Source organism: Stylophora pistillata, chromosome 1, assembly GCF_964205215.1.
Source record: "Stylophora pistillata chromosome 1, jaStyPist1.2, whole genome shotgun sequence".
Classification (NCBI taxonomy): Eukaryota; Metazoa; Cnidaria; class Anthozoa; order Scleractinia; family Pocilloporidae; genus Stylophora; species Stylophora pistillata.
In genome coordinates, this window is record NC_142519.1 from 1495151 (window position 1) to 1515613 (window position 20463).

Genomic DNA, 20463 nt, shown 5'->3' on the forward strand with positions numbered 1-20463 from the left:
GCTTAAGAAAGAGTGTTTTCAGGGGTTTACCGTTCTATGCATGATTGCGCAGTGTTACAAGAGCTAATTTTTTTATCGCCGATTTTTGACTGAAACTTCATGTTATTGAATTAAGAATATAATCCTTGATATTGACACTCGGAGGGTTTTCCACGCAAACATTTTTAACGGCGATATGTTGCAGCTATGGTAGCCCGACTTTTAAATGTTGTGTCCAAAATCGTCGCGTGTAACATTTCCGTACCTGACTGTTGCCTAAACTATTAAAGTTTCGCAAAGGTTAATTGTTTCTGTGACGAGGATCAGAGATTGGCGTCAAAGATTGAATGTGAAAAATTACTTCAACCATTCTCTCAACAATCACCGAAGCCAAATGAATTCTTGCGTGCACACTGATTCTATAGTCCTTAAGACCTTCTCTCTATGTTTTTGTTTTACGTAGCTAGTGAAAGCCATCAATAACTGATCTGTCTAATCAATATGCGACTCTAGACTAAAACATCTTTCAGAAAGAAAAAATGTGGACATGAGCGACAATTTTCTTCTTTAGAAAAACTGAAAGGTGGTAGTAGACAGATCTGTAGTGAAACGATTAAACAAATATTTAAATAGGTGATGGCTACTGACGCAACTGCCTTTTATTCTCAGGCCTTGATCCACAAGAAATTCCAACTTTGTTCTACGTGGGCAGTGTTAGTAAAATTCTGACACTCTCGTGCAGCACTTAAGTTTTCAACTTCCAACTTTCAACTTCCTTGCACCGTGATACTATCTGACAATCGATATCAGTAACTTTATGAATTCAATTCAAATTGGCCAACGAGATTAACTCAACATCGTGCAACACTTAGCGAAATCCCAAGCGCAGAATTTCCGCCCTTAAATAAAAATGTCTCATAACTTGACCTTTTTGCGCAATAGTTTTCAATTGTCCGACATCGGTATTATAATCTGCCGTCAAACATGTACGGTCCCTGTCCTCAGAGAGCCGTCTTTCGTGATTATCCTTACGCAAACCGGACACAACTAACATTCCGAGACAAGTAATAAAGACTGCCCCTCAGCCGATCTAACATCATTAGATAGATATTGACAAGGATCGTTTTTTTTTTTTACAGTTTCTTTCCAACAAGTGTCATAATTTTTTTTAAGATTGACAAGGTCAGTCTGAGCAAAAAAATTCCTGTGACAAAAAAATCACAAACATGCCTCAGTCGACCAGGGCTGATTTTGTCTGAATGAAATGGTTAACTGATGAAGGGGCTCTAGACACGCCCATTGATACGAAATACGTGCGAAAGCCGTTTTTCTGTAGACAATGACATACTGGTTAGCTCGTGCCAGGATCAAATTGTTTTTGTGCCTATGTTGCTGCGCAAGCTGTACCGGCACACTTGTGCTTACTTTATTGAGCAATTTAAAATGCACCACACTGAACGGAAAGAAAAAGGACGGGGTAGGCGACATTATTCGAATCCTTGGCATTTAAGGATTATGCTTTGTTGATTTTTATTGTCTTTGGACAAACAGCTGGACACATTTTTAGTAACGATATATTCTACTTCTCACCGGAATATTTCTTTCACCCCCACCCCCCCCCCCCTCCCCGTTGTTCAAACAATTACATGTAAAATTGATGCGCACCTTGTTTTAAGGATGTTTCTAAGACCATTATGTCTTGAATATAGCTCAAAGGGACACTATTTAGCCCTCTAACGGCCATGCAATTAAGTACGACGGGAAACCATGTAATTTGTGGGGATTACTCGTCCTTAATCGAAAGTTTCTTTTAAAAGTGCCGATGGGACAATTCTATTTGTAAATGCAATTAGCAGACAGCGTCGATGCCATATTCTTGAGAGCATGTAATCATGCACTGCAGGTGTCGTAGAGTTAGAGATGCTATGAAAGAGAATAGGGTAATAAAAAGTATTATACGTGGCTGTTAACTTCAAAAAGATGAGCGGCACCTCCTTTAGCTTAGATTATGGTAAACTAAGAGCTTTTGTAAGTTTAATGATTCAGCGCTGACACTTTCGAGGATACACATCTGTTGCGGATGTGGTAAGAATGACTGGCCATTTTTTCGTCCTTACTTTTTCTTTCGTATTTAAATTTCGAATATCGTGTAGAAAAATTACGGATGAAAGAGAGACAGGTTAAAAAAATGATACTTTTGGGCTGGTTGAGTAGAAAAAACTTATTAAATGGTGAAAGGTCATCAAGCCACACGGAAACACGACGCTAATAGAAGCAGTTTTCAGCCAGTGTAGTTAATAGTCCGCCACATTAAATTAAAATACTCAGACAGTGGTTAGGTCGCGTAGGAGTAGATAAAAGCCAATTGCTCTCGGATCATGTTAAAATACACGATCTCGAAATCCTGAACTTTTCTACCGACTCCTTGTTTTGTTTATGCTAAGTATAAGACAGTATCTCAAGCTAAAAGGCTTCCTTGAGACAAACTTCTAAATTCTCCCTTTTTTTTTGTTTTTGTTTTTTGTCTCTTTCCGTTTTGTTTCGAGGCGTGTTTACAGGCATGTGGCAAATTGTCAAGATTTTGTTTGAATTACTAGACTCAGCTGTTCGTAATTTGAATAAGAATACACCAGACATTGTCTTGTAGGTACCTTGAGACTGACCCTATTCTAAAACTGAAGTCTGAATTTTTAACATTATAGCCAGTTAAAGCCTTTGAAAGTGAAAGAAAAAATTTCCAAACCAGTTACTGAAAAAATTCAACTATTTTTACACTATTAACGTTTTTGAATATGTTTCTCAACGAGTGGTCCCCCACCACGCGTTGGGGTTAGGGCCGAAATGCGATTGCGGGGTGTCTAAAGAACAACTTCATTGCTGTCATAGAAAGAAAAAAAAAAAGAACTCCTTCAGCTCTCTGCTCAGGGCGTGTATAACCGGTGTGTCTCAAAATTTGACCGTAAACATGGCTACCCGACACAATTGAATGCGTCCATTGTCTGTACAATGTGTGAGACACAGGAAGACGGTAGTTAAACCCCTCTGATATTCCATTCAATGAAAACGTATATTATTTCGTCTAGAAAACAACTTCACAGGATTATCTCTTATGGTCGAGTTTCCTTGAGCGGTGAAACCAACATTTTAGCTTTCTCGAAAGGATTTCATTATCAACACGCAACATTTGTCCAAATTTGTACATTATGTAATGTCTGGGACGTATTTAAATTATCCTGAGCAGCTTCCGTTCGAATTTATTTGTCGTGTATTACAACCAAAACATGAAATTCACCAAAGCATATTTTTCCTAATCATGCCTTTGATCAGATAATTCTATGAGAAAATTTCGCCAAAGGTGTTCCTCAGCCTCGGGTTTGTTTTGAGACAAAGTTTATCAAATGTTCTCGTTGCTTACTTTTTTCATCACGGTGGGTGATTAAATTGTGGCTTTTTTGAGACATTTTCACACCACCAAGCAGGTTTTGAATAAATTCATTAGGCCTTGTGAAGAAATTAAAACTCAGCCCAAAGAAAGCTTCGAGAAACTCTTAATTACATATAACAGTGTTTTTGAGACAGTCTAATTTGGTACGTCAAGGTGCAGATGGTCTTGAGAACAGTTCAGTTTCGTTTTGGAGGCCATAGCTGAAAAGCTACGTGTTAAGTCTGTTAAAATGCTGTCATATAAAATTTTTCACACCGAAGAATAAACCCCGTCGCTTTCCTGAGAAGCAAACAACAGCTGCCAAGTCTTCCTTTCTCTTTTAATATCTACATCATGGATCTAATTTTGTGATGTCTGAAAATTATTCTCCCACAACACCGCCCATGTCTCGAGAAAGCCACCTTGAAAACGTCATTTGCATGCAATCTCGTCCTTACCTAACTACTGATCACAAAAACTGAAGAATTGTTTTAAGTGTCAATAGAAAGTGCGTGCAAACATCGGCGTTATATCCGTATTTTCATGCTTACAATCGGGCTTGTAGACAAATCAATAAGCAAAACAATTTTACATTTGCATATTACGCGCTCATTGCCGTTACAATTCCGTTGCCCGATGAGTGATCTTTCGAAATTTCAATCTGTGTGCCAACTTTGGATCACATAGGTCATAAAAGCGGCGCATGTTCTGAAGAAGGGTGCGCAAAACACGTGCTCACTCTTTTGTACTCCACTAGTCAAAAGTGAGCTCAATATCACACCAAAAGATTAGCGAGGTTTATGAAGCGCGAATATTACTCAGATGGTGCAGAAAATATTAGATTTGTTCATTGCCCCAAGGCGACGAGGCATCACATTGGTCGCGCGCGTGCCTGTTTCAAGTCTTTCGCCATAAATGGGTTTTACTCAGTCAACATCGAATGAATTATCAGCCGTAATGTATACAAAGTGGTTTCGGCCTGACAACTATGAATATATAGCTTAGTTGTGTCAAAAGATAGTACTAAACATTAACCTTTATGATAAGCTACCTGTCTGAAAGATTTTGAACGCTTCATTTCACCCATAAACAAGTTTTAAGAACAGCATGTTGCATTCGTAGCCAAAAATTACAGAGTAAAACAGAAACAAGGCTATTCTTTGACAAATGAAACGGAAGGTCTACTCGGATGTCTGGTCAACCGCATGCGACGGATTAGGGTTGAATGACATCAGAGCAATTTCTGGGCGCAAAATGCACTCAACACCTACACTGGAGATGCCGAAATACTTTCGTTATTCAAGGAAACTTAATCACAACACGAGCCGTGATTGAAAATATAATATATTCATTTTTGGTGTGTTTTTGTTTTCACTCGCGTAACAACATTAAACAACAGTACGCTGTACAATTAAAGGATCTGTTTCTCTCCTATGGAGACGTGTCTACTTCTTCGCTGTCCAAATTTAGTTCGTTCACGGACTAGGTCCTTAAATTATATTTTCGGCCAGTCAATATTCTATATACAATATACATAATATACTCTATGAAGGTATCATACTTATGTTTCTATAACTCTGTGAAATGTTAGACGATCCGATCGAAAGGAAGCCGCCACATAAACAAATCAACATTTACATGGATCTTATCTTGGTCTCGCTCGTACACGCGTGTTACCGCGCAACCGACAGATGTACCTCGATCCAACAAGGACAACATGTTACAAGCGGTTGACGGTATTCACAAGTTGATGTCACTCCCCAGCCTTTCTTAAAACTTATTCGCACTGTCTCAGGGTGATAACATCTCACTCCAGCGCTGTCCACTGCCCGGCATACCTGTGGGCTTAATTTATAATCGTACACTTTGAGCGAATATCCGGGTGGAATTTTATGCACCAGAATATTATGTCTAACTTTTCCGCCAGCGATGCTTTCGTTCGAATAAGTAAGTGTTGGGCCATTTGCAAATAGGGAACAGTCGCTTCGATTATAAATCCAAACTCCATCAACTTCGCGTGTCAACTGCAGGCCATAACCGATCTGTTCTCTCACTCTTTTAGTTCGCTCGGGAACATCACTTCGCCGATCGAGTGCAGCTAAACAGAACCCACTGGGCTCGGGTAGACTTTCAAATACGTTGATAACATCAGCAGTTCCTTCAAAAGATGGTCCAATTCTTTCACTTTGCTCCCAATAAGCGATTGAACACCACGGCCTTGGCCAACCTTTCTCCGTCGCATAGCAGTAATCTGCCCCTGCAATTGTATCCAAAATTAAGTCAATTCGCGTTCGAACACAAGATCACCCCGTAAAAGCCCAAAAAACTTGGATTCTATAAATAATTGACAATACGATGGAGTGGGGTTACTCACTCGCAACTCGTGAAACAGTTTGACAGTAGAGGCTTCACAATCGATCGAATGAAAGAGTAAATATTCGACACAACACCGCAAAGGTCAAAGCAAGGTATGTAAAATTTTATACCTATATTCCGCGGAGCAGACTCTGTGTAGGAGGTTTGGCTATCCATGGGGCAAGTTGTCGACTGAGTATGGTTACTGAAAAATCCTGCAAAGTAAAAGGAAAATAAGTGAGCGAAGCCGACGGGTTGAGTGTCTGGAACGGATACACGCACGAAACTCCATTAACACCGAATTTCCAAAGCACATACCAGAAGATTCGTCGTTTTTAACCTCCATGGCCTTGGGTAGGGCTGTATAAATCCCACTAGATGGTCCTATGAAATAAAAACGAACAAAATGATCGAAAACAGGGAAACGACACAGCGAGAAAGGCCTGTCTCGTATGCAAATGAGATGGTAAAAATGTTATAAAATCTGGTACACAAACAGTGCCACAAGAGTCGCTATGAACAAGATTTCGAATTCGATGGATTAAAACTTACCAGTGTTCACGACTGTGCTGTAGTGGAAAGGATTGATACACACTTTCTTGTCGAAGCCATTTCGTGTCGAGCAGCATGGACTACGCTTAAGTTCCGAGGAGCTTCGAACTTGCGGCAATCGAAATACTCGGTACAAAACAACTTGCGGTTCGACAACTACGCGCTTGCCCAGTCTTTCGTGCGTTGGAAAGAAAATACAACTCGTCTGAAGGCCGCCTTTCGATTCCAGCGCCGTTTGCAGAGCCGTGAATTCACTGTCGTTGAGTCGCTTTAAGATGGAATGAGTTATTGACTTCAGTTCGGCACTTTCCTCAGGCGAAAAATCCTTGCGGCCTGTGAGAACGAAGTAATTCTCGAGTAGGGACAGTTTGTTCACCAGTCTCAACAACTTGAACATATAAGCTGAACATTTGTTCTTAGCGATCACATCCAGCCAATCTGAAAGATTTGCGTGGCCTAAAATGCGAAGGAAAATTTAAGTTCCTCGATCACGTCGCAAACTTACACGTCTAGACAGCATGTAAAGAACTAGCAGATTCACATCAACTAATTCGTCGCAAAACCATAGTGCACAACGGTAACACTTGCCGACGTGCAGCAAATAGTTAAAACATTCTTATTGGCTGAAATATTGTCACGTGAATGTCTAGACGCATTGGCGCGTCTATAGTTGTCTGATGTGGTGTTACGCAAATAACAATTTCAATAAACTTCTCTGTCAGATGATTGGTGGAGACTTTGATCGACGGAAATCACTCTTGACTCCCCCCAAAGATCGAATTCACAATGAGCTTATTTCACTTTGTTTGCTCGAAATATGTCTGGTTCCTTTGTAGATTGGGGGTATTTTGTGTAAACCATGTGGTGAGCTGTTAAAAAAAAATCCCGTGGGCCGCTCCAGATGTTTGGCGAGTCGTTTCTTATATTCGCTTTGGATCGACGATGGTTCTCAATCCTGACGCAACCCATTTTTATGAAGGCATTGTCTACTTTTTTTACGTCTAGAAAACCAATTCACTTCAATACCAAATTTTAGAATGAAAATCCACTGCGGGTTTTAATTAAGGCTTCGGTTATTGCCCGCATAAGTCACGGAGTTATTCCAAGATCTAACAAGATTAATATAAGTTCGTTTTCCTTTAGATTTCATTATTTTCGCGATCCATAAGATCAGATTTTGAATTGTGAAACCCACAAAGAATTAGTTTTTAGTGTCTCTTACCACTTCAATGAAAATCGAAAGCCGCTCTTCGCCGCTTTAAAAGCCGCCATCGAGTCAAATATTAGTTTTAATAATTTGTGCCAATTAAATTGTGTTTAGGTCAGGGGATTAATTTTCAACAAAGCCAACATATGCTCATATCATGGCGTTTTGTCAGCAAGTGTGGAATTATGTCTGAGATAGCCTGTCATGAAATTGAACAGAAGTTTCCAGAGGAGAATGAATCAAAATGAAAACAGCGAATTGAAGCGCTATTGAAACTCAAACCGTTGAGTCAAAAAATGTGGTGAAAGGTGAATGTTTAGTTCATATGCCATAGGAAAGAGGGATACGTTTCCTTTACTTATTTTTGTTCCTGCTAAAATATAAAACAATCTGATTAGGGGTGTCGCGTGAATAATGGCAGACGTATGAATATGATTTAGCATCGTTTCTAATGGTGTTATCTACATATCTGTCTATTTGAATATTTTCAGTGTAAATACTCCAACTCAACTCAGACACGAAAGGGTTCAATTTATTTCCCGAAGATGACAGTATCCTGCTGTGCGAAGCCTTTCAGGAAAAAATTTCTATTTATTGATGTATTATATAAAAGAATGAAAAGCTAGATGCTTCAAATGTATTCGCTCGTCATTGACCCACTGACCGTCCCCACCCATGTGTAAGCGGTTGTTGACAAGCGCTCACGATTTGGGGCGGGCCTGTATCGGATTACTTTTGATTCAAGAATGCGTTGCAACTACAGCTTGCTTAACCCCACTCGTCTTCAGAGCCACTCGTTGTCGCCTGAAAAAAAAAAAAAAAGAGGATCCTGGTTACAAGTATCATCGTTTTCGCCCGTTTGGGGTGTCCAGTCTGTATAAACCGTGAGCTATTCAGAAGTAATCTGTCCACAACATCTGAATAAGAAACTGTTTGACGCTGCGTCGGTGGGGGTAACGAAATAATTTGAATATATCAACAAAGTTGAAATGGTAAATTGGCCACCGTTACGGCTATAAAAGCTGACGTTTCGAGCGTTAGCCCTTCGTCGGAGCGAATAGAGGAATTGTGGGTTGTGTGTGCTTTTAAAGGCAGAAAATGGAGCTACGGGCTCTGGGTAGGCGCTTATGATCAATGGGTACAGTGGCCATTGTTGACGCCCCTCCCCCCACCCGGCCCCCTCCCCCATTCGGCCCTCTGCCCCCACCCGGCACCCTCCCCCCCACCCGACCCCCTCCCCCCACTCGGCCCTCTTCCCCCACCACCACCTTACACTGATTTATTTAAAGCGCGTATTTGACCCTTTGCTCTTTATTCGGAAAACCATATTGAATACAATTTGTTTACAAAGCAATAAAAAAAAAATGATGATAATATGATAACATTTACCGACCTTTGAAATACGATATAAGCGAAACAAAAGGAAAAAAATTTCATGAAATTAAATTAATTAAAAAGGCAAGGAGCGTTAAATCAAATTTTACTTTTATCCAATACCCGAATTTTTCCCTCAGGGTAAGCTGGAGGGCACTAGAAAAACAGTAGCATGAAATTTTTTGATTTTTCAAATATAATCCAATATTCGAGAGCATTACCTAAGCCTATTAGAGAGATTAACTCGTTTCAGTCTCTTTGAGCTTACTCGAGTTTTATCTAGCATTATTGTAAATAATCCTATCCCACACCCATTTGATGATAAAATTGTTATGTAATCCCAAGAAAAAGAAAAAACCTTCCGAACCTGACCTGTCTGCTCCCGGTATAGCACCTTGACCTCGAATTTCCTAAACAATTAAACGTCGTTATTGTTCCATATGAAGGAACCGACTAAATAAATAACATCAATAATTGAAAATAGCAATGCTTATGCTAATTATAATGCTAATGAGGCTAGTGATGATAATGATTATGATGATGACAAGAATCATAATTAATTTGATTATCAATTTAACCATTAAATTTTATAATGAAAGTATCCAAATACAAACGTATCTATCTGCAGTGTATTAGCGTGAGCAATATATATATTTTTTAAACGATAGATTGATTGTTGTTTTCTTTTTATTATTAACGAGTTAAGATTTCCTTTACTGGATTCAAGTTTTCCCTCTGAGAAACAAACTACCTGATAGAATATTTAAGATGTTTTTTTCCTACCACATAGATTAAGATTAGAGTAGCTGCTAGTCCGTGACCAGAATCATGGAACGGCAACTCATCCTCGTGGAGTTTTTATGGTGTCTTGCAACTGATAGGGAACTGAAAGTAAGTTGTAGGAATTGGTCGACTGGGAACTAGCCTCATTCCCAGACTGCCAGCAAGCAAATTCTTTTGATCTTACTGTGTTTGCAGTTGTTTCAAGAAATAATGACTTGCGCTGGTATCCCTCTCTATGTTCATCGCCGCGTGTGCTCTCAACTCGGATCAGAATTTCATAGTGCTACACCCTCCAAGAGTGTATTGGGAGGAGCCCCGCGCCAGCCCTGCTGCCAACTTAAAACATATGGGGAGCGAGCTTTTAATTTTCCTTCATTGGCCAAAACTGTGGAATACCCTCTCGTTAACTGTGAAATGTTCAGCAAGCAAAAGTGGACGATAATCCTACTCTTGTGCGTTGGATCAACAGTGATCTAATCGGCCCAAAATAACGAATATAAATATAGAGGCAAGACCGATACAACGTAGATAAGTTTTAAGACGGAGCACTATATTTCGGCTCGCCAAACCAGCCTTCTTCAGGCCAGGGAAGCCTTTTTATTTTGAAGAGGCAATACTATTCATCCCAATGGCCTTAACGCTTGCGAAGAAATGTCTTAGTGTTTTCCTTCTACTATTCTTATTTCTAGTTATTTAATTTATTCAATTTACCTTACTTTACTTCTATTTCTATTTTTAATTATCTCATTGTCAATCAAATTAGTTTTACGTATTTCCGCTATTACATTATACAGCTACCTAAGTACCACCTTATTCTATGTCAATTCCCATTGCACCTGAAGAAGGCTGGTTTGGCCAGCCGAAATATAATGCTCTGTCTTAAAACTTATCTACGTTGTATCGGTCTTGCCTCTATATTTATATTCCTCTCGTTAAGTATAAAACGTTGCAAGTCAACAGAATCTTTTAAATCTACCCTTATGACGTATCTTTTTAGAAATTATTTTGAATTGTAAGAATCATTAACTGTTTTTTAGGCTTTCTTCTAATGTTACATCATTCACTGTTGTAAAGTGCTGTTGGTTCAGTGTAGAAACAGCGCTTTATAAGATAATCATTATTATTATTATTATATTATTTATTATGCAGTATACACGTTTGGATGCTAGTGAGCTAAGCAAGATAGGGCGAAAATTCGTAGCCTATCTGCATGACAGGACTGTTAACTATAATAATATCTAATACTACTTAAATATAAATGATCAATATAAAACGATAAAAGTGTCAATTGGCCCAATACTAAGATGTTCTTTTTTTAAATGTTCATGATTTATTGTTCGGTTCTTAAAATTTCCTTAACCTAAAATGTTCATAAAATACTGTTCATAAAAACCAAATCATAATGTCCTTAAAATTCTTACGATGTAACCAGTTTAAATGTTCTTGCAATGTTCAGAGTGCTACTTAATACAGCTTTCTGCATTCTCAGCAATATTTCTTTGTATCTTGTACCAGAGAAGCCTTCGTTTCAGTTTCCATAGCTTTAGACCATCATCCAAGTACATCTATAATGACGTTTACTTGTGAGATCTTGTATCCTGGGTGTTGTTTTGTTAGCTCAAGTCTAAGTGCTCCATACTTCTTGGTCTTTTCTTTGTCTTTCTTGTCTCTGTTGTTGATCCAAGGACAGCTCATTTCCACCATGAGTACCTTCTTGTTTTTGTGGTCGATGAAACGTGCATCCACACGATTAGATTGTACGTATGTATGATCAGCATATACTGGTACATCCCAGTATGCCTTATCATCAGGTGACTTATAAAGAGGTTTGGGCTTCACATCTGAGAACCATGGCGAAGTACTATCAGCGAGCTCTAGGTCTTTGAGCATCTCAAAGAAGAACACTTTCAAAGAGCAAAATTGTGCCTTTCTAAGTACTTGGACTGAGCTAATGATAGACATCCAGCGAGTACATTGCCATGCTCTTAGGACCTTTGCCACACATTCTACATTTGACATCGTCAAGTTCTTGTCCGTTGTTCCAGTCTTGTATGCCATGTAGACCTTTGCTGGTGCGAGCTGTTCGTACAGTTCCATGATGCCTGCGATACAGTGGGTAGGAGCACATTGCCATTTATTGAGCCATGAAAAACAATTTTCAAGGCTCAGTTGATCATCTTGCCATCTTGCTTTTACTATTATTATTATTATTATTGTAAAATTCCTATATTTTGGATTTTCATCTAGACTGTTGGTTCCGGCAGCAATAATTGAAACTGACCTCATTCCTTTGTCCATAATGTCCGTAGTTAGGCCTTTATTGATTGTACTGGTAAAAGTAGCATATTATGCTACTAACAGTGCCCGATTTTTTTTCAAATTATGCTCAGTTAAGCTCGTTCTTGAAAATTATGCTACTTTTTCTTAGTGTATACTTAAAAATAAAACACACAAAACTAGTCTAAAGCCCAGAATTATATATTTATTGTTAACAAAACATCGTGTTTCCTTTATCTTGCATTTGAGTTACACACTTTGTCTTGATGACTCGGCTTCTCTCGACAAAGTGCTCCTGTAATGGTTCGTTCTCTCAACTTCGACTTCTTGATCTTTTCTTCCTCACTGGCGTGTTTTTCGGAAGTACAATGGGATGAAAAAATGCTCTTTTATATGAAACAACTTCTCTGCAAGCACTGCAAAACATCGTGTTGCCTCTAACACTTAGATAATGACCTGGAAATTGATTGATGCGATCATGTAATGGGACTTTTTTTGCGTCAGATGCCCCCTGGTCTTGCATGTGCTGTTGGTTTTCTTTAGGCTCCGATCTCTTGCAATTTGAGCGGGTTGTGGCCTATCAGGCAGCTGTTCTCCTTCTAAGTTGCTCGACACCATTTTTTGCCTGTGAAAGCGGGAACTGAGACCGACGCAATCTTTACTTCCACTGTGCCCAGTCCTCTAGACGACCAACGACGCAGTATACACCGAATGCAAATATGGCGTCCAATTTGAGTTGCCATTGTTCTGGACTCACTAGCCTCTCACACATTTAATAATCCTTTTGTGTTTTCACGCGAAGACGAGGATAGGGAGTCCAGAACAATGGCAACTCAAACTGGACGCCATATTTGCATTTGGTGTATTACGGTAACTTTCTTTCCCTACCCCAGACGAAGGAAAATAGACTGAACCATGGACAGGACCTGAAAATAATCAATCTTAAGAGACCAAGCAAGTGATGACTCTTGTATCTTCCCTTCAAAAAACTAAAAACATGCCGATTATGCTAGCGTGCTACTTTTAGAAAAAGTGCAAAAATTATGCTGGTTTTTCCAAATTATGCCAAAAATTATGCGAGCACAATCGATAAGGGCCTATCCGTGGTGAGAACGTTCGATATAAAACGGACTGCCCTTGTACTACTGCCAAACAAAAAAAACTGGATCAAGCCTTCCCCCCCCCCCCCCCCAGAAGGTTTTATAAGAGCCTGCAGAAGATTTTTTATCAGAAATGAGCGATGGTCGTTGGAATCAATCTTAGCTGCAAGGAATGGAATTGCACTAAGCCCTTCCCAAGGAAAGACACAAGAGAAACCGCGGTCGTCAGGGGCCTGAGGCGGGCTTCTTCTCCAGAAGTTTACAAAACCGTGTTGGAGTTTAATAATAATAATAATTGTTATTAACTTATACTGCGCTAATATCAATATACATTTTCATCAGCGCAGAGACTGACTGAAAAAAAAGCAAATAGAAAAGGAAAAAATCTTGTAATAAAATAATGTATATGCTAAACATATGTCAATAAAAAAACCTAAAAACGTATAATAGTGTAATTTGAGTACAAAAACATATATAATCTAATCTGATGTAATTCGATATTTAACAACCAAAAGCTTCTTTAAATAAATACGTCTTTAAATATTTTTTAAAAAGATTCAACGATTTTTAATTTGTAATATAATATGGAACAACATTTCAAAGTTTTGGTGCGGCTGTTTGAAAAGATCGGTCACCGAGTGTGGAGTACATCTTCCCTTTTGGTAATTCTAGTGATAGATCATCATTACAAGATCATAATCTGTACCTTCCGGAGGTCTTTAACTTAATTAATTCTAGTATATAATTAGGCGCAAGCTCATGAACAGCCTTATACGTGATCAGAAGGATCTTGAATAAATTACGTTGACGAATGGGAAGCCAGTGAAGTTTAAAAAGTAATGGAGTAATGTGACAATAATGATTTACTAGCCATGAATATCAACTTTGCCGCTGTATTTTGCACTCTTTGTAACTTATTGATTTGATAGCCTGGCAGCCCAAAATATAAACTATTGCAGTAGTCGATACGACTATAAACTAATGCATGAATTAAAATTTCAATCGATTTTTTGTGTTAAATATTTCCTTATTCTACGTAAATGAGGGCCCGACCGAAAACCGCTATGGCGAGTTGGGCTCCCTCGTTAAATATTATTATCATTGCTATTATTATTATTATTATTACTATTATTATTATTATAAATTATGTAGGTGATAAAAGGCTGTACTACAGGTTTTATTTATATGAGTGTTCATCGTTAGTGAAGGGTCTAGCCACACACCCCTACTTTTTAACTACTTTACTTGGTGCAGTAAATGGTTTGAACCCGGGGGTAACATGTGAAGGTGTAGTATGATCGTCCGGGTGAGTGTAGTCCTGAGAAGGACTGTTGTCGGTGGCAGTGACTGACGTTTCGACAACCTGTGCGGAAGTCATCATCAGAGTCAAGTGAATGATTGTTGTCAGTAGAATGTTCTTATTCCAGTTCGTGTGAAATGATCGGTTGGTTTTGCCGTGATGTTATTGGCTGTAAGACTCAAGTGACGTAAGTCGGTCGTGATTGGTCTGTTTCGGTCTGTCGGTAAAGCTAGGTTGTTCTTTTTCGGTCGTTTGTGATGTTTATGTCGTGAATGAGTCGTTTGTATGGGGCGGGTAGTTGTTGACATCTGTTTAGGGGAGTCTGTTCTAAGTTAGTAAACCAGCTTTCCAGAGTCAGTCGTTGAAAATAGTCAGTGCTGTAGGTTAGGCATTGCGCAGAGTCCCAGTCAATGTTGTGGTTGGTAAGTCGATGGTGTTCAGCAATGTGATTGCTGACATCACCTTTCCTCGTCGCCCGTCTGTGTTCAGTCAGTCTTGTTGTGAGGTTTCTGCCAGTCTCACCGATGTAGGAGGCTTGGCAGTCGGAACAATTGATCTTATAAATCGTTCCCTGTCTGTTCCTCGGTTCGTCTTTGTCTTTAACGTTGGTTAGTAACTGACGTAGTGTGGTGATGGGTTTGTGGGCGACGCGGATATTGAAGGGTAGTAAGATGCGCGAGATGTTTTCGGACATGCCTTTTATGTACGGTATGGTTGCTGTAGTCGTAGGGGTTGCGGTGTCGTTTGTTTCGGTAGTGGTAGTGGGTCGTTGGCTTACCAGGCACAACGACAACTCATTACGAACGACAGTTTACAGGAAACCGACACACACCGACAGATTACTAGACGAGTCATCCTACAACCCTACATCGCACAAAGCCACAACTATCAGAACTCTAACACGACGCGCACAACTAGTATGTGACTCGACAGACAGCTTATCCGACGAGAACAAATACCTTCACCGTGTTTTTACGAAGAACAACTACAACAACGACTTCATCCGACGAAACACTCACCGACCCACTACCACTACCGAAACAAACGACACCGCAACCCCTACGACTACAGCAACCATACCGTACATAAAAGGCATGTCCGAAAACATCTCGCGCATCTTACTACCCTTCAATATCCGCGTCGCCCACAAACCCATCACCACACTACGTCAGTTACTAACCAACGTTAAAGACAAAGACGAACCGAGGAACAGACAGGGAACGATTTATAAGATCAATTGTTCCGACTGCCAAGCCTCCTACATCGGTGAGACTGGCAGAAACCTCACAACAAGACTGACTGAACACAGACGGGCGACGAGGAAAGGTGATGTCAGCAATCACATTGCTGAACACCATCGACTTACCAACCACAACATTGACTGGGACTCTGCGCAATGCCTAACCTACAGCACTGACTATTTTCAACGACTGACTCTGGAAAGCTGGTTTACTAACTTAGAACAGACTCCCCTAAACAGATGTCAACAACTACCCGCCCCATACAAACGACTCATTCACGACATAAACATCACAAACGACCGAAAAAGAACAACCTAGCTTTACCGACAGACCGAAACAGACCAATCACGACCGACTTACGTCACTTGAGTCTTACAGCCAATAACATCACGGCAAAACCAACCGATCATTTCACACGAACTGGAATAAGAACATTCTACTGACAACAATCATTCACTTGACTCTGATGATGACTTCCGCACAGGTTGTCGAAACGTCAGTCACTGCCACCGACAACAGTCCTTCTCAGGACTACACTCACCCGGACGATCATACTACACCTTTACTTTACTTGGTGTTATCTGGTCGTTTCCTACACTGAGGTGCGTAGTTTTTACTTTGGCCAGTTGTTGTTTTGGGCCAATAAGTATCAGCTCAGTTTTATCAGAATTCAATTTAAGTTTGACAACTTTCATCCAATTGTAGATATCATTAATACATTTTCCATGTTCGCTATGGCTTCAACCTCGCCAGTTTGTTCCTTTGGAGTAAAAGACATGTACAATTGAGTGTCGTCAGCGTAGCACATTACAGTCGGTAGGTGTAGTTTGACGATCTCAAGCAGCTCTCCAGCGTAAATTGTAAATAATAGTGGGCAAAGACAACTCCCCTGTGGCAAGCCAAACTTCAAACTAAATGATCGTGATTCGGCACCATTGACAGTAACACGTTGAGATCTATTTTGTGGGTACGACTTAAACCAGTGTAGAGCGGCATCTGAGACTGATTCCACATCTTGTGTTAAGATGATCAATTAACACTTAATGATCTATTGTGTTAAATGCGGCACTCAAGTCGGTAGTTTGGAAAATATAGGATGCTGGAATTTGGAACAGGAACCGCAATATTTGGAATACCCGGAATTCCTGGAATGATCGAAAAATAATAATTTTTAAAAAATAAAAGTAAATTAATAAATATATAAGAATATTGATGATTAAAAATTGATGTTAAATTCACAACTTAATTAAACAATTTGATACGAAGTTTTCTCTGAGGGTCCCAAAAAATAAACACTTACCGGCACTGTTCATGGAGATACACGTATTAGAATTAAAAAAAAGTCTGCGTCAGGCCAGTAGCCCATACAGCCTAAGCGACGAAATATTTGTACTCTTCCTTCTCCCTGAATGGGATGCTAATGCATCACATGGTTTCTCCCCGTTTTAAATTCGCCTCCACTCATTTACTGACAGCTGTAGGATGTCTAGAGCGCCATGACCATTAGGCCGCCACGCTTTTCCAGCTGGAATCATTGCAGAAGATTAAATAAATGCAATATTTCTAATTAGTTTGGTAGTTCAATTGTAAAAAGCTCAGAACTATTACAACATAAAACTCTACCTTAAATAATTTTTAACCACACATTGGGAGCTATCAATAACAGCCGTCTACAGTGATTGAGAGATTGTCAGTTACTCGGCACCTTTTCGCGTTTATTACAAATACCTTGAATAGATAACTTTGAATATAAACCTTGTTTAGAAGAATCCATCTGTACAAGGTTTATATTGAAAGATGTGTATTCAAGCCGGTATATAGAATAAACGCGAAAAGGTGTCGAGTAACTGACGATCTTTCAATTTTAACTGTAGACAGCTGGTCTGGTAGCTGCTTTGATAGCTCCCAATGTGTGGTTAATTTAAGGTAGAGTATTAATTTGTAATTGTTCGGAGCTTTTTATAAGTGAACTATTAAACTAATTGGAAATATTTCATTTGTTTAATCTCAGTCTGCAATGGTTCCGGCTGGAAAAGTGTGGCGGCCTAATGATCATGGCGCCCTAGACATCCTACAGGTGTGTAAATGGGCGGAGGCGAATTTAAAACGGAGAGTAACCATGTGATAGACTAGCATCCCATCCAGGGGGAAGGGAGAGTACAAATATTTCGTCGCTTAGGCTGTATGGGCTACTGGCCTGACGCAGACTTTTTTCAATTGTAATACGTGCATCTCCATGAACAGTGCCGGTAAGTGTTTTTTTTTTGGGACCCTCTGAGAAAAATTTCGTATTAAATTATTTAATTAAGCTGTGAATTCAACATTAATTTTTAATCATCAATATTCTTATTTATTTATTAATTTACTTTTATCTTTTTAAAATTTATTACCGCCGCCTGGTTAGCTCAATTGGGAGAGCGCCGGACTGCTGTGCGGGAGGTCGAGAGTTCAATACCGGCCGGACCAACACTCAGGGTCTTAAAAAATTAACTGAGAAGAATATGCTTCCTTTCTTTAACATCAAGAAATGGTTAGATATTCTAGTCTTCTCGGATAGGGACGAATAAATGGAGGTCCCGTCTCCTGCAGGGTTAGGGGCAGGAGACGTTAATTTCCCACGCACGAGATTACTGTGTGATGGATGTCCTCCCCTGGGGTGGGATGGGTGGGTAACAGGACCCCCGTTGATACCAGTGTTTACTACACTGAAGGGGCTATCCTGTATAAATATAGATGTCTGTCTGTCTGTCTGTCTCTATTCTTCGGTCATTCCGGGAATTCCGGGTATTCCAAGTATTCCGGTTCCGAATTCCGGCAAACTACCACTCAAGTCTAGTAGTATTAATAGGGTCACATGTTGTTTGTTCATATTCACAAGAAGATCGTTTTTCACTTTCAATAGAAGTGTTCCTGTTCTGCAGTTCTTTCGGTAAGCAGATTGCTGACATATCGATCCGGATAGATATTGTGGACGCAAAGATGGTTTTGTACTTGGTTGAAAATAGCTTTTTCAGCCACCTTTGACATAAGAGACAAGTTACTGACTGGTCTGAAACTCTGAAATATGTTGATGTCAGCGCCAGGCTTGGAGTAACTAGAGGCTCCTTCCATACTCTAGGGAAAACCCCAGTCCTAAGGGACTTGTTTATTAACAGTGTGATTACAGGTAGAAGCTCATCACATTTCCAATTAGCTTTAATGGCATTGGGTCCAATGGACAAGATTTACTGGATGAGTGTTGTATAAGGGCTTTGGCATCCTCCTTTCTGAGATCTTTAAACTCCTTCATAACAACATCAGGTGGAAGAAGAGGAGGAGTAGGTCTAGGTTGAACGGAAACTTCGTCAGCATCATGACGACTTCGGATATCGGATATCTTTTTAAAAAAGAAAGATCCTAAGTCATTAACAAAACATGAAGCATCAATAGAAGTTGGCAATCTATTAGAAGTTGGCTTTTTCAGCAATGAACTTGCAGCACGAAATAATTTACCCTGGTCGTGACTATTTTCAGCAATGAAATCCGTGTACAAATCAGCTCGTGCTTTATCCTTAAAGTTAGCTAGGTCTACTGTAGACTTAGTCCTTCTCCATTTTTCTCTGCTCTTCGTCTTTCATGCTTTGAAACCCTGATTTCTTCTGTAAACCATGGAATGCGTGGTCTTTCTACTATTTGTTCTTGTTACAAGCGGTGCGAGGAAGTGATATTTGACCGAGGCTTCTCCCTGATATAAAAATAAATGGAAGAATTTTCCTCCTTTATTATTTCAGCTTACTTCGATTCAATACATATACAATACTTAATTTCAGAACAACATACAAATACATAGTTATTAAGAAAAAGGAAACCCAGAGGTTAACCCTATATCAAGGTCTCCTATTTATGTATAAAATCTTACAGAACTAGTCAATAAAAATATAAAAAAGTCGAATAAGAAGAAGCTAAATATCATAAATAAATATAAAATGGCGATTCAATAAATATTTATATGTTTCTTCAATTTTGATTTAAACTCACTAACGTTAGGGCTGTCACAAAAATTGAATACATTAATAGGAAGATTATTCCAGGGTTTGATATGTCAACGAAATATTGTTCGTGCATATCGCTATACAGTGAAGAAGAAGAAGAAGAAGAAGAAGAAGAAGAAGAACAACAACAACAACAACAAGAAAAAGAAGAAGAAGAAGAAGAAAGAAAGAAAGTTTTATTCCACCATCATCGCAGCTAATCTGAATTACAATGTGGTTACAATCATACGACCATGAAAAATTACAAAAGTTGATGAAAGAGGGACTGGGTTACAATGAGTTTTATAATAAAATTACAAATAAGTTTATGCTTATACAAGTTGAATGGGCGTATAAACGGTCTAAAAGTCTAATAATTGTTAAAAGCTAAGCTAGTACTCCGGAAAAAACGTTGACGGTTGACGGTTAAAAATAAGCTGTTTTGATGGTTGATGGTTAAATTTTAGGTCATTTGACGGTTGACAGCTAATTTTTTGGAATGTCGTTTATATAACGAACTAAACGCGTTGTTATTTTTCATTATGACGCGTTTGTAAAGAACTGTTAATTCATAACACCTTTTATTGATAAATGACTGAAGTTTTACGACGTGCACCGGCAGAAATGTTTGCACAAAGGAAGTCAATTCTGTCGCCAACCATTCTTACTCGCGACTAGAAGTTAAAGGACTTACAGAAATGCATTTTTGTGATATATTTTTACTTCTATTTCTAAACAACAGAACTTGAATCCAATTAAAGTAATCGTTCTGTTCTTAATTAAGGATATCTGAGACATTTGACGGCTAACATTGGCTTGCTTATTCGAAGGTGGACGGTAAAAATATTGCGTTTTTAACGG

The 20463-nt window shown here is 39.2% G+C and overlaps 1 protein-coding gene across 1 annotated transcript; it reads right to left on the reverse strand.

Moving 5' to 3' along the window:
* Nucleotides 1-4729: 4729 nt before the first annotated feature.
* On the reverse strand, nt 4730-6977 carry LOC111337203 (SMAD family member 6). Its single transcript, XM_022943457.2, has 4 exons — nt 6311-6977; nt 6077-6142; nt 5890-5973; nt 4730-5660 (listed from the first exon to the last, which is right to left on the reverse strand). Exons 1-4 carry the CDS (start codon nt 6705-6707, stop codon nt 5077-5079), a joined length of 1131 nt encoding a protein of 376 aa, XP_022799192.1. The 5' UTR covers nt 6708-6977; the 3' UTR covers nt 4730-5076.
* Between the last annotated feature and the right edge of the window lie 13486 nt (nt 6978-20463).

Bases quoted from the DNA above. Each gene is read 5' to 3' on its own strand.
- LOC111337203 (XM_022943457.2), bottom strand. From the start codon at position 6,707: ATGTTCAAGTTGTTGAGACTGGTGAACAAACTGTCCCTACTCGAGAAT. The intron at 5,974-6,076 runs GTATGTGCTTTG...TTTACTTTGCAG, and splicing joins TAAAAACGACGAATCTTCTG to GATTTTTCAGTAACCATACT. The intron at 5,661-5,889 runs GTATAAAATTTT...ATACAATTGCAG, and splicing joins GTCTGCTCCGCGGAATATAG to GGGCAGATTACTGCTATGCG.